Here is a 12,454-nt window from a genome sequence, read left to right on the forward strand (position 1 = left end):
TACATTCCTCAAAAGTACATTTACGATTTTCTTACTCACACGATATATATTCCAATGCGTTAAACATTAGGATAAGAACCCCACGAAAACATTTTGCGCGCCCAGTCACTTTAAATATGATCGCTGTCGAAGCGTCTCCGTGCATATACACACAGCCGAAATGCAACAAAAAGTGGTGTAAAACCTACCCCACGTTCTGATGGTTTGTCAACGTCTTCTCAGCAGTCATTCCACGTCTGCTCGATTCGCGTCTACCAGCAGCTGTTTATTACCAAATCCTAGAACTAATTATGACAAATGTACTACTAATTTTTCAGCTGCACTACTTTAGAACTCATGACCATGTCATATCAAGATACTCTCTCATTTTTGCACATTCCAATCAAACCTCCGTAAATTGTTGCGCTCAATATAACCCTTTCATCGTTGCCATTTTGTTAATAATTGCTTCGTATAATTAAAATATTTTACAGTGTTAGCTAGTGACTCATTTAATTCAGTGTCCTGCATGTTTGCATATAGCTGCTGTGTAGTTACACATCCTACTCATATCCAACGGGAGGTCCCCTGCACAGTCTGTTGACTGTGGGACTCCCCTCCGTATGTTTGTATAATCCCCACTTGCAACCTTAGTGTTGCGCACAATAACGTGCCTCGTGGCTGAGGGTTTCGTGCGTTCAAGACCAGGTCATGAGCTTCCCGGCATGTACACGCGGATGTGTAAGAAACGAGGTGCCGGTTCAGGGACACACTATAAGATCACCGACTGCAGCGGAGACTTAACGACTGCGCAATTCCGCACGGTGTCTCGTGGCCACGGGGGTCGCGTCTATCTTTCTAATCCGTTCTGCTGTGTTGACGGTTGAAGAAAGGCTTGACTCCAATTAGGCGAGTGACGTGCTACGCGGGCGACTGCAAGTGAATCGGACGACGGCACACGTTCCCGTCACGATTCCCGCGATGCCTCACCGGTGGCCACTTGAGGGCGTTCGCCCCTTTCTAAACTCGTCTATTGTGGGTGTCGACGAGTGCTGACGTAAAGTACAACGCCCGGGTGCGTCTCTCATTTCTTCATTCGTTTTGTAATTCGTCGTTATGTGGGCACAAGCCCCACATAACATCGCGTCTTCAAGGGTATGTCGCCAGCTCGGTTGTATAAAAGCACTATCAGATTTTACCGCGAGAGCTAAGTCGCCCTCGCACCCGACTCCATGATAGAAAATAGAAAAAAAAAAGATGAAGAAGAAACACAAAGCACAAGAAGACATCCGCATGTACGTATCTACGTTTAATGCGATTACCGCATGATACTTTATTTTAAGTACGCTAAGACGACGTGTACGTCTGAGAGAAGATTTGTTTGTCTGTCTTTTTTTTTCCTGTGAGCTTTCACTTTCTTGATGCAGAAAGCTTACTGAAACCGGATGAATTGTCTAACGGCTAGCGGCATCGTTTCACCGATGTGCTAAAAGCCTGAGCAGGACGTTGCGCGAGCCTTATCGAAACCAGACACATTGCGCAAGTACTCCCGTTCGCGCTCCGGTATACTTTAGCTCCGGAGTTCCATGAATACGATGTATGGAAGTGCAGAAACAGAACGTTAAGAAAACGAGAAGAAAAAAACGTCTCAGCAAAGTGCAGACATTCATCCATTAGCGAGTTAGAGCGAAGCCTAGCAATGGAGGCTGCAGCATGAAATGGAGACCGAGAGTTAGAGACAGAGAGATGGAGACAATGATACAATGCTTTACGAAGAGCTCTGCACAACCTATGAAAATCTAAAAAGAACAGCGCTGAATGCTTCAGTGTGCATTACGTGTAGGCGGTGCTGGCCTCACAAACAAAAAATGCGATAAGAAAGAAAATCCAAGCTGCGCTGTGGTGAAGATGGGTCTGGGTCCTCAGCGAAAGGGAGCGCGCCGCACCCACACCGCAGTTGCGTAACGAGAAACGAAACTGCGGCGCAGAGGCACCGACCGACCAATCAGTGAACTCTGTGTTTCGCCATCGTTAGCGGTTTGGGTGGGCGCCAACGAAACACCACCCGCCATGGTTGGCCAGCGGCTACGGTGTTGGGCTCCTCAACACGAGGTCGCGGGATCGAATCCCGGCAACGGCGGCCGCATTTCGATGGGGGCGAAAATGCGAAAACACCCGCGTACTTAGATTTAGGTGCGCGTTAAAGAACCCCAGGTGGTCGAAATTTCCGGAGTCCTCCAGTACGGGGTGCCTCATAATCAGAAAGTGGTTTTGGCACGTAAAACCCCATATTTTAATTTAATCAAATTTTTAACGAAACACAATGTGCAGCCCCGGTTCGTTGCGCAAGAATGGCGCCGCGATCATGTGGGCACTTGCGTTGCCACTGTCCCGTAGCCAAGGGCTAAGGGTAATTAGCAAGGGCGTAGCAAGGGCCAAGGGTAACCGTAGCCAAGGGTGGTAATTATGGCCACGTGGCGGAATGCTTGGCAACATTCGCTGCGAGGTGATAGATGGCGACAGTGATCTTGTACACGGAGAGGATGCTTTGATGATAATAACGGTGTGGTTGGCAACGTTGCTTCTTGTGATACGTGGACCAGTCTTCATATACGTAATTTGCGATTACTTGGAAGCTCTTATTAACCTTTGTTGTCGCGGAACGTCATCCGATTTAGCATGGTCGTCCTCCTCTTTAGTAGAACTTACTAGCACCATTTTTTTGTTCCGATGTTGATGCTGTCTTAGCTGTGGCTGTATGTCACCTTTTGTTGCATGTAAAGCATAAACCAGTTCACGGAGTGATCCAGATTGCTCGGAGCGGCGTTAGGCAGTATCACGGTGCATATGCAAGAATGGGAAGGCGATTCCTCGATTGAAGTGAAGCCGGTTGAAGAATAATGTGATACATTGCAGTAAGAGTAAGTAAGAATGAAATATTTGAATTAAAAGTTAACTAGATTACCATAATATTTGTGATAACAGACTAGGAAAAGTGTTGTTTTCATAAATCATGCGGTGATTTGTTTGTGCACATGGCTTCGTGTTTGTGTGCTATAGTAACCAGGATTAAATTGCTGGATATGCAATTTTATAAAGTTGTTATAGCATACCTGCCAACATCCGAAAAATAGAATTCGTAAAATGCCGCGGACACGACACCGAGGAGTGCAGGGGGGGAGGGGGATGACATTGCACTCATTTCTATAAAGCTTGCCCCGAACTTACAAACAGTCCCAAACTTACAACAGCAATGACCTGCAGGCGACCTATTTCCTTTAAATCTCGACTTTCCCAGAAGTTACCGATTTTATCTGCCACCGCAACTTGTCTGAAATACCTTGCTCAAAGCAGATACCCATCATGCGTCCTTTCAACATCAGTATGATTTCAAGGGAAGGTTCGAAGATCGACGAACAACTCATTTTGCGAACTAATATGTTTCTTAAGCTTTGGCACAAAATTCGTAAAATCGTAATATGAGCCCCAATTTGTAAAGCTTACGAAAAATTCGGGAGAGTTATTAGGTGTGTCATATTGATAAGGAGGTCTCGGAAAGTGACAGAAAGTGATGTTCGGTCCACTGCGGCTCCCTCCGCAGCAACAAATTTCCCTGTCGAAATTCAGAACAAATCTCTATATCGCAATCTCTCGCCACGAAAATCTGATAGCGGAACAACCAAGGGCATTGCGTTTTTGCATTTGATGAAGTATCGAAATGAGGGTGCGTTTTAGGAATCGAGGGCATTGCATTTCACATTCCTGGCCGAGGGAAACCGGGTGCGCGTTGCAATGGAGGGCGCGTTTGAATGGAGTAAATAAGGTATTTCAAGTCGTTCGTCTCGACTTAAGCTGTTGCTGCTTGGAATGGGCTTTCATATGCCTCAGAAAGTAGCTTAAATACAAACAAATGCAAACAAGTACGCAGTGCCATTGGAAGAAAGACGGCTGGCGTTCGCCGGGGCATCCATCGCGAATGCCCACATATCTATACAAAAGTTCCTACGCAAGGTTTGATACCCGCGACGCTGCTTCGCCAAAAGTGCCAAGCCGACTTAGTTCAGACATCTTTGTGAGACGGAACAGCTGAAGTGCGAGAAAAAAACGCGCAAGTGAAAAGCTCAGACCCTGAACTGACGATAAGAAAAAAAAGAAATAAAGCACTTCGAACAACTCCGGCATCATACTAAAGGTGTGTTGTCCACTTCGTTTCCATGCACCGGATTCGCACTGCATTTCTCGGAAGCGAAGCGATAGCCCAGGGAAAGTTTTCAATGGTCGTGGCTCTGGTGGCAGAGAATAAACGTGCTGCGACAGCCCTGGGACTTCCCGAAGGAGCCAACCGGAAGTATCGAGCGGTGAGATGGGGCAGCTTAGGGAAGCCGCGTCGAGTCCGCACTCGGTAATCGAAGGCGCCGGTCAGAGCTGCCCAATCCATATATTTGTATTGCAGGGAATCGGAAGTGTGGAGAAATGTGTTTACCCATTGTTGCCAGGAAGGGTCTCGCCTGCTTTTTTTTTCTACAGTTGACCATTTTCGTCCCTGTCATCAACACTGTTCTGTGTTTTTTTTTTATTTTCCTACCTTTATCCTTCCCTCGTCGCCGAACAGCTGGTCAGAACTTTGACTGAGGCAAACTTTTAGGCTTTTCTAACATATTAAGTTCCTCTCTTTATACCGTGAAGCCGGCCGGTATAAAGTCAACGAAAGTGTACACTGTTGGCGGGAAGTTGGTACCATCCCTTACAAAAATTTTATATAAAGTCTACAGACAGTGTATAGACTACATAGAATTTCTATAAAAATTTTGTAAGGGATGTGAGAGCAAAGCTACCAGCGAAAGAAAGAGCAGTATGCGAACGTGAATATCAAAGACTGACGTTCTTTAAGCGACAACCACTGTTTTGAGGATTAAATAACAATAAGACGTAAACAAATATAGAAACAGTAGGGACAAGATGGCGGCTCGCACATGTGGAACCACATAAATAATTAGACCACACTGTGACCACTGGCTCAGGAAACCAGAGATAACGAAGATAAAACAAGCACAGGTGATGGGCGGCAACGCCGGTTAGGAAAGAACGCAGGAGGTCTTCGTGACGTCAGTAATTTTGGAAGCGCCTGTTCATGATTAACTGTAATGCGTAATGCATAAAATAAGACACACATTTTAAGAAGCTGGCAAAGACAAAAGTTAGGGACTTTTGGCAACTTGTTTTCGCACAGATATAGCGCAAGAATAACCAAAAAAAATATTGTAACATTTTGACGTCACGTCGACCTGATTGCAGGCGCGGTTCTCGCACGGTCTCCCGAAAGGAAAGCTGAACATATATTGCTTTCGCTAATGTACCGGCGTTATTTCCCGTTTTCGAGCATGGTTCTGAACCCTTGCCCGTTTAAGCTGGCCTAACGTTTACCTTTACCATCCCTTCAACACCGTGATAAGCACACAAGGATAAAAATTTGGATCACGGAATGACGATTAGCCAAAAATCGCAATGTTCAAATCAAGTCATTTAAAGCACTGCTAAGTAACCGAAGCATGAAGCCTCTGAACGCTCAAAGAAAGGTGTCTTTATAGGCAGAGTGGCGCACGCTGGAACCTATGCATCTCTCTATGCAGTGGATATGAGAGAAGTAAATGTTTTACGCTGCGCGTACAGCTAAGGAATGCAAGGTCATGCTCACGTTGCTGGTGTTGAAGTCATAGTCCAGCTTGAACTGAAGCCTGCCCAGCTTCTCCTCGGATTTCTTGCTCTCACCGTCACCCTCGTTGTTCTCCATGTTGTCCTGTAGTTCCTCCATGTCCGGCTGGACCTGCGCGTTTCATTCATTCATACACTGACGAATGGATCGACGGCAGTACGATACTTGGACACCTTAGTCCTCTACCTCTTGGCTAGAATGTCAGATGCAGCTGCTCACTGATTTGTTAAAAGAAAAAATAAAAGAAATCGAACTTAAAGTGTCGTCAAGTACAGATATTCAAAAACCACGTGAACTTGTTAAGGCTCTTCGTACGTCGACTCGTAGTGTTTTGGAGTTCAAGGACGACCGCCGCCTGAGCTGCTCTCATCGGGTGGGAGGCCCATTATTCGTAGTTTAGTACTTCGATCTTTCAGCCCGGTTGGCTCCATCGGTAGAGCGTGAGACTCTTACGCCCAAGGTAGGGGGTTCGAGGCCCACGTTCGGCGTCACTTCTGGGGACGTGGACTAGCTCAGTTGGGCCATGACCGTCGAGGAAGACACCGGGACCACGAGCAGCCAAGGTGTAACGTTTCACCAGCGACGCCAGGCCGGCTCCGACAGCTGGCCGGCTTGGCGTTCCATCAGAGCCCGGGTGTTACCACTCCATGGGCAGTAGTTCTTCCAGCAGCGAGTGAGGGGCACCCCAATACTAGAACTTGTGCTGCTGTCTATGCAGAGTGATCAAAGTCGCATTGCTTCGCGCGTGGCCTTCGAGAATGCACGGGCGAGCTCTGGTGCGATCTCGGAGACCTTGCTTTTTGTCTCGCCACAAACTTTCGGAATTGTGCAACTCGCAGTGAGGGAGTCTTAAAGATCTGATCTAGAACGTTAGTGCAGAGGAAATTGGGCCTCCGACATACTGTCAGATTAACTCATCAACATTTAAGCACACATAACAGTCTAAAATTCTATTAAAAGACTGCAGTGTAATCTTGCACGAACAGTTGTCTGCGCCAAATTAAGCCGCCTATTTTCCATAGGCCTGAAGTAGAAAAGATGATAGAGTTGTACCGAAGTAAATATGGGTGAGAAGGTAAATACACTTAGTATTAAACCATCCTGTAGATGTGTTTTCTTATCTACATTAGGCAAAGCCTCTACGCTCACTTGTTTCACTTATACCTCCAGAAAGGGTGACGCGAACACAAGAGGTGCTGCGAGGAGAGTATATAGTTGGTTGGATATCATGATTAGACGTGCTGATTTGTGATAGTTTAGTAAGTATAGGTGATTTACACGAGCCGACGTGCGAATGCGCGATTACTTTCGTATCGTTAAAAAATGGCGCGTAACAAATGAGTAACAGACGATAAAACATCCAAGAATGAAAAAAGAAGGATAAAAAGAAGAGCTAACTTTATTTGTCCAGATAAGTATTAAAGATACGGTTTACCCTCGATGTTTCACTTCTGGCATTTTTTTACCATTATTTATCAAGTTATTGTCGTCTTTGTTTATTGTTTATCCTCCTTCAACCAGCTGTACATGAGCGACATACTTAAAGGGAAAAATAAGCGCTTCTGAGAACGCGCATTCTAATGTCTAGTTGCTAACCCTTCTGTTCCGCAACGAAGTACGGTGCCTAGGCCTCGCAATGACAAAAAAAAAAAAAAAAAAAATCAGGCGCTGAATGTCTAGTCCCAGATGAAGCGATGTACAAGAGACACGAGGCTTCAGAGATTATATTAGGTCGGTAATGCTAGCAAAACAAATAACTACGTAGAATATAACAGAACTGACAGTCGGGCTGGTTGGCCTTGATTCGTCTTTGAAACTGAACAGCGTTGTCCCTGTCTGCTCTTGTGTGTGTCGTCCGTCTTATTTCTTGGGCTGTAAAAGTCAGTTCAAAGACGTACGCAGACAATGGCGTTGAAAGAAATTAAAGTTCTGCACTTGGTGTCTGTCTGCGGCGCACTTTTACACCCTGTCATAGAGTTGTCTGTACAACGGCACATTCCTTATCTTTTACGCCCGTGATTGATGATTGCAGTAATACTGCGTCAAGTAGTTATGGCAAGGTCCCGAGCGACGCAGGACGTGTGCGTGCAAAAGTTGTACAAGGCACAGTACCATTACGCCAGCGCGAACGCTACGCTGTTTCGCCAAACTGAACGCAGCAACAAACAAAAACTAAAACTAAAGAAAAAATTAACAAAGCGTGCAATACTTTTTCTCGTTGGTTGTGCTAACTGACGCACTTCTCGAAAGCAGAACAAGCCTTAGTAATATTGCTTCATTGTCTCTTTGAATAGTGGCATTTTATTACCGTGCGCATTCGTGGACATCGTTTCACTGTATACTTCAACTGCTTTTTTCGTGACTGCTTATTAGGTGTTCATTCTTTCAAACTTCTCTTTTGCACGCTCACATTACATGTCAGTTTACTCCCTGTTTACTGTCTCGAGTGCTTGTCCTCTAGTTTATTGCATCCTCAATGCCTAAACACTCGTATTTTATTGCTTATATGATTTAGTTGCTTACTCTTGCGTATTCTGATTGCAAAGTTTTCAACTGGAGGTCTCCCTGACACATACACAACGCGGCAGCCTATACTGAACTTACAACGTATAAGCATATTTTACCGTCCTTTAGATATGTTTTAGTAAATTAAACCAAACCAAAACGACGCAATGGCTAGCAAGGAGACCAAACAAAGTTGAACAGCTCGCCTAACTAGCAATTTTGCTACTCCAAGTTTCTGGTGCACAAGGCTAATGTCTTTTTTTTTTGTACTCTCCCCCACCGGGTTGTCTCAGTGGTTCCGGCGTTCAGCAGCTGAGCTAGGTCTCGGGTTGGATTCCTATGATGCGGGCGCAATGCGAAAGCGCTCGTGTACTATGATTTTAGCGTACGTTAAAGGGAGGTTCAAAAGAAGAATACTGTTAACCTCATTAGTATAGTATCTCTCTACAATAGAAAAAAAACGCCACTGTTGTCGTGCGAGCCGGCTTGGTAAGCGTATCCGTTTAAAAAACCGCAGGGAGGTAAAATTTAGTTTCTAGCCCGTTTCAGGAGATTAAGGAAGCTCCAGGACATGCCGTTTAAGGACATGAAACACCACAATTTAAATCACTCAAACGACCATATCCCACTCATTTCATTTTTTTCTTATTACTTTCACAATCTTTCGTCATGTTGGTTCTGCTTTCGTGAACTGCAACGACTAAAACAAAAAGCGAGAGAGGGAAACTGTCTCAAAAGACTGGCACAGCTAATTGTTTAATTAATTGATCGCACGGCTGGCTGAAGCGATGTGAAGCCGCAATATCAATGCAATGGTTATTTGCGAAGCCGGCGTGTGGGGGGTCGAAAACGTTGTGTTTTTACCCGTGCTTGGTTACTTTAACCTGCCCCCATGCATCAGTACGAGAGCGCTTCTTTTCTTTTTTTTTTGCATTCCGCCTCTGCGAAATATGCGGTCGCCGACGGCTAGGGATCGAACCCGCGACCACGCATTCGACAGACTGTCACAGTCGCCGAGACACCGCGACCGACCAAGAAGAGAACCTGTAGCTCCTACCGACGACAACACAAGGCTTTTAACGAGCCCGGCCGAGTCGATTTCAAGGGCGTAGGGCTCTATATTCGATATGAAGGATCCACCGCACATATCGATACATCCGCTGCGGCGCCAACCGGCGCCAAAAAAAAAAAAAGAAAAGAAAGAAAAGAAATATAATAACGAAATCAAGCAGGCGCGCCAGTAGGTCTACGCGTGTTTTTCCTGTCTTATTTCGCGTACAGCTGTTCTGGCAGCAGAATCGAAGGTGTGCCGGTTGCCAGACGACAACAGCTGCGTTTCAAGAACGGCCAAACAATGCGGACTGGCGGCGCAGAGCAGCACCTTTCCTTTTTTTTCTTTTCTCTTTTTCTGTACAAAGGTATGACAGATTCAGCAGTATGGGCGCGTCCTTAGAGGACGCGTAGAGGCGCTTGGCGAGAGCGTATATGGGGGAGGTGCAGAAGGGGCAGCTTCAGAAGCGCACAGACGTAAATGAAAACTCTTAAGGGGGAAAATAAATTGTCACCCACCCGAAGATTGCACCTAGTTGCAAAAGAAACCCAGGCGCGTTTCTTAGAAAAGAAGGCCTTACACTCGAAAAGACAGAGGGAGAGAGAGACAGAGATACAGAGAGAGAAGGGAAACTAAATCGAAGCTCTTCTCATAAAACTGCGAATGAAAGGACCTGCGACGGAAAGTTGTGGGGCATCGTGCTTGCGCGTTATGCACCTAACCCGTGCGCTCTTCCCACCGCTTCAGGTGCCTCTGAACTCCGTTTCATGGTAACACATGCGGAAGCCATGCAAGTAGTGCGCGGCAATACAGACGTATCACTCCGCGCAATTCGCAGTGAAGTTGTTTCTTCTTTCTTTTTATCTGTGACGGTTTCGACGAAATACGTACTTCATATATTACAGCTACAACTTGTGGGCGCAGGGTTACGCCGTGTCACGGATTATCTGCGCGCCTTTGTGCCCTCAGTATGCGACGCACTATGTTTTTGGTCGCGAGCGCCAGCGGTGAGCTGCGACCGCTGGTCGCATAACGTGTCATTCCGCTCGTTCGGTAGTAAACAGGTTAAAACCTGCGACGCTTTCCACGTGATGATTGCGTCATAAGACGCGACGCAAAAGTAGGAGTGTCAATGTGACATGGAATTACTGGATGCATATGGCTGGCCGCTTGGTTTATACATCGCATTTTGTCGCGGAGTTTTCTACTGACCATGCTGCCGGTGGTAAATAGGTGCTGTTGCTTCGGTAGTGAAGCTGTACTCTTTTTTCAGATTGTGTGTTAAATTTTAATGCCTGAATTTTATTAAAAGCGAGTGACAACCCATCACCTTGGATGCTGTACAGTCACAACAGTATAAGAGCTTATTTGAGTGCGTAGCTAGAGAGATGATATTTCTTTGTTATCGGTTGACATGTACGAATGTTTCTCTTAAAATTATGCGGAGCTGGAGCACTGTACTGAAAGAAGTTGTCCTATTATTCGAAGACAGTTTCAAAAAGTATTCGTTTAGTGTTTGATTGGGTTTCATCAATCATTCGATTATTATTCTATTCGGTATTAAAAAAAAATTACTACTGCAATTACTGGGGTGCCACCACATTGCGTGCACAGTGTGAGCATGCGCATACGATACACGTCAGAAACAATTAACAAGGCCACAACGCCACGCTGTTTCGTTAGCAGTTGCGCACTACACCTGTCATGTTCAGACAAAAGCGCTTGGTTTGAAACGAAATGTGAACCGTGCAACCGCGAAGAAAAGCAGGCCCGCTCGCGTTAGCCAAAACAGTTCATGTCACACGTACTCTGTAGTCGAGCTCGGACTGTAGACTGCCTGTTCAAACCCTGTGTGGTACATGATGCGCAGTCGGCACGAGTTTGCTTTTCCTAAACGATTGCCACGGCCACGAGGGCAAAAAGTGGTTGATGGAGGATGTTTCACAGCTGCGGATATCTGCGCAGTCCCGCAAGTCACTGCTGTGATTTATGCGCAATTTGAGCGAAGCAGAGAATGTTTTTTTAGCTGCACAGAGCGCTCAACATTGCTTGGTTTGATCGATCTATTTCCGCATAGAAATATCCAAGCATGCGCTCATAAGAGTGCGAGCGATGTGGACTAAGAACTGCCACGTTGAGTCTGGCTGACACCTATTGGAGGGACTAGCTTGAAACGTGTTGTGCTTTTATTGCGATGTTGTGATTTAAAAAACAGCAATATTGTACTTATGGTCGGAAAATATGGCTCGCTCATTATGTGGGTGGTGTTGCAGTCTCTGTGTCGTATTGCGGTACGTTTACACATAGACATGTGCTACACCAGGTGCGTGGCCCTCGGACAAGCACTCTGTTTTTACGTTGGCCGGCAAACTCTGCTTGTATTTGTACACATGTTCTCAAGAATGCACTTTATTTATTGAAGAGAAATAGTTTCAGGTTTAGTTGTCTTTCTCTTAAAGTTCAGTTAAGAATTATACTGCTAGAACTTCAGGCCGTCAGAGCTAACACGGGCTGATTGATATGGTAGGCAGTGCTAGCCTCTTGGCGCGCTCCTTGGGTAGATAGATCGACCCGTAAATGTGATGGTAACTGGTTCGATCCCCGCACGACATGCTTTTCTTCAACAGCGACAGCTTTCTGAAAACATCCTATCAGTTAACTCTTTAATCTATGTGTTACTCTCGCATGGATGACAATTTCGTACGTACACGAAACCTTTAACACATTGTCGATTATCTGCACAAGTGCTTTGTTCACTCACTCTTAAGCTAACGCGTCGGAGTGTTCGCGCAGTAAAAAGGGAAACCTAATGAACATGGCGGTAAATTGTTTATTACTGACAAAGGAAGTGACCGAAAAAAGTTTTTTTTGAATTTTCGCACCAAGATATTCGCGCCATTACACGTCGGTGTGACGTTACAAATTTCAATATACGCTATGAAAAGGCAAGGCTGTCCTTAATATCCAGATCTCCCACTATTCGCTATCTTGGTACGACTGTTGTTGGTGACTGTAAAGATAGCAATTACGGTTACTGGTCAAAGAAGGTACTCCCTTGTACTAATAAATTTTGAGCTACCAATTGCAAAGGCCGTTAACATTACCATGCAGGCGCAAAATTTCTGACCAATAACGGCTATATTGAACCAGCTCCGCCATGGTCCAAAGTGGGTACGATATGCATGCTACAGGCTAGAATCCATGTA

At 45.6% G+C, this 12,454-nt stretch overlaps 1 protein-coding gene across 4 annotated transcripts in view; it reads right to left on the reverse strand.

Moving 5' to 3' along the window:
* Positions 1–12,454, reverse strand: part of Syt1 (Synaptotagmin 1) — a 181,074-nt gene that overhangs the window by 39,778 nt on the left and 128,842 nt on the right. For all 4 annotated transcript variants that reach the window (XM_055062540.1, XM_050191700.2, XM_050191698.3 and 1 more), the window contains exon 4: positions 5,675–5,803. In XM_055062540.1, coding sequence (XP_054918515.1) covers positions 5,675–5,803 — 129 coding nt within the window. The remainder of the gene's footprint in view (positions 1–5,674; positions 5,804–12,454) is intronic.

This window comes from Dermacentor andersoni, chromosome 10, assembly GCF_023375885.2.
Source record: "Dermacentor andersoni chromosome 10, qqDerAnde1_hic_scaffold, whole genome shotgun sequence".
Classification (NCBI taxonomy): Eukaryota; Metazoa; Arthropoda; class Arachnida; order Ixodida; family Ixodidae; genus Dermacentor; species Dermacentor andersoni.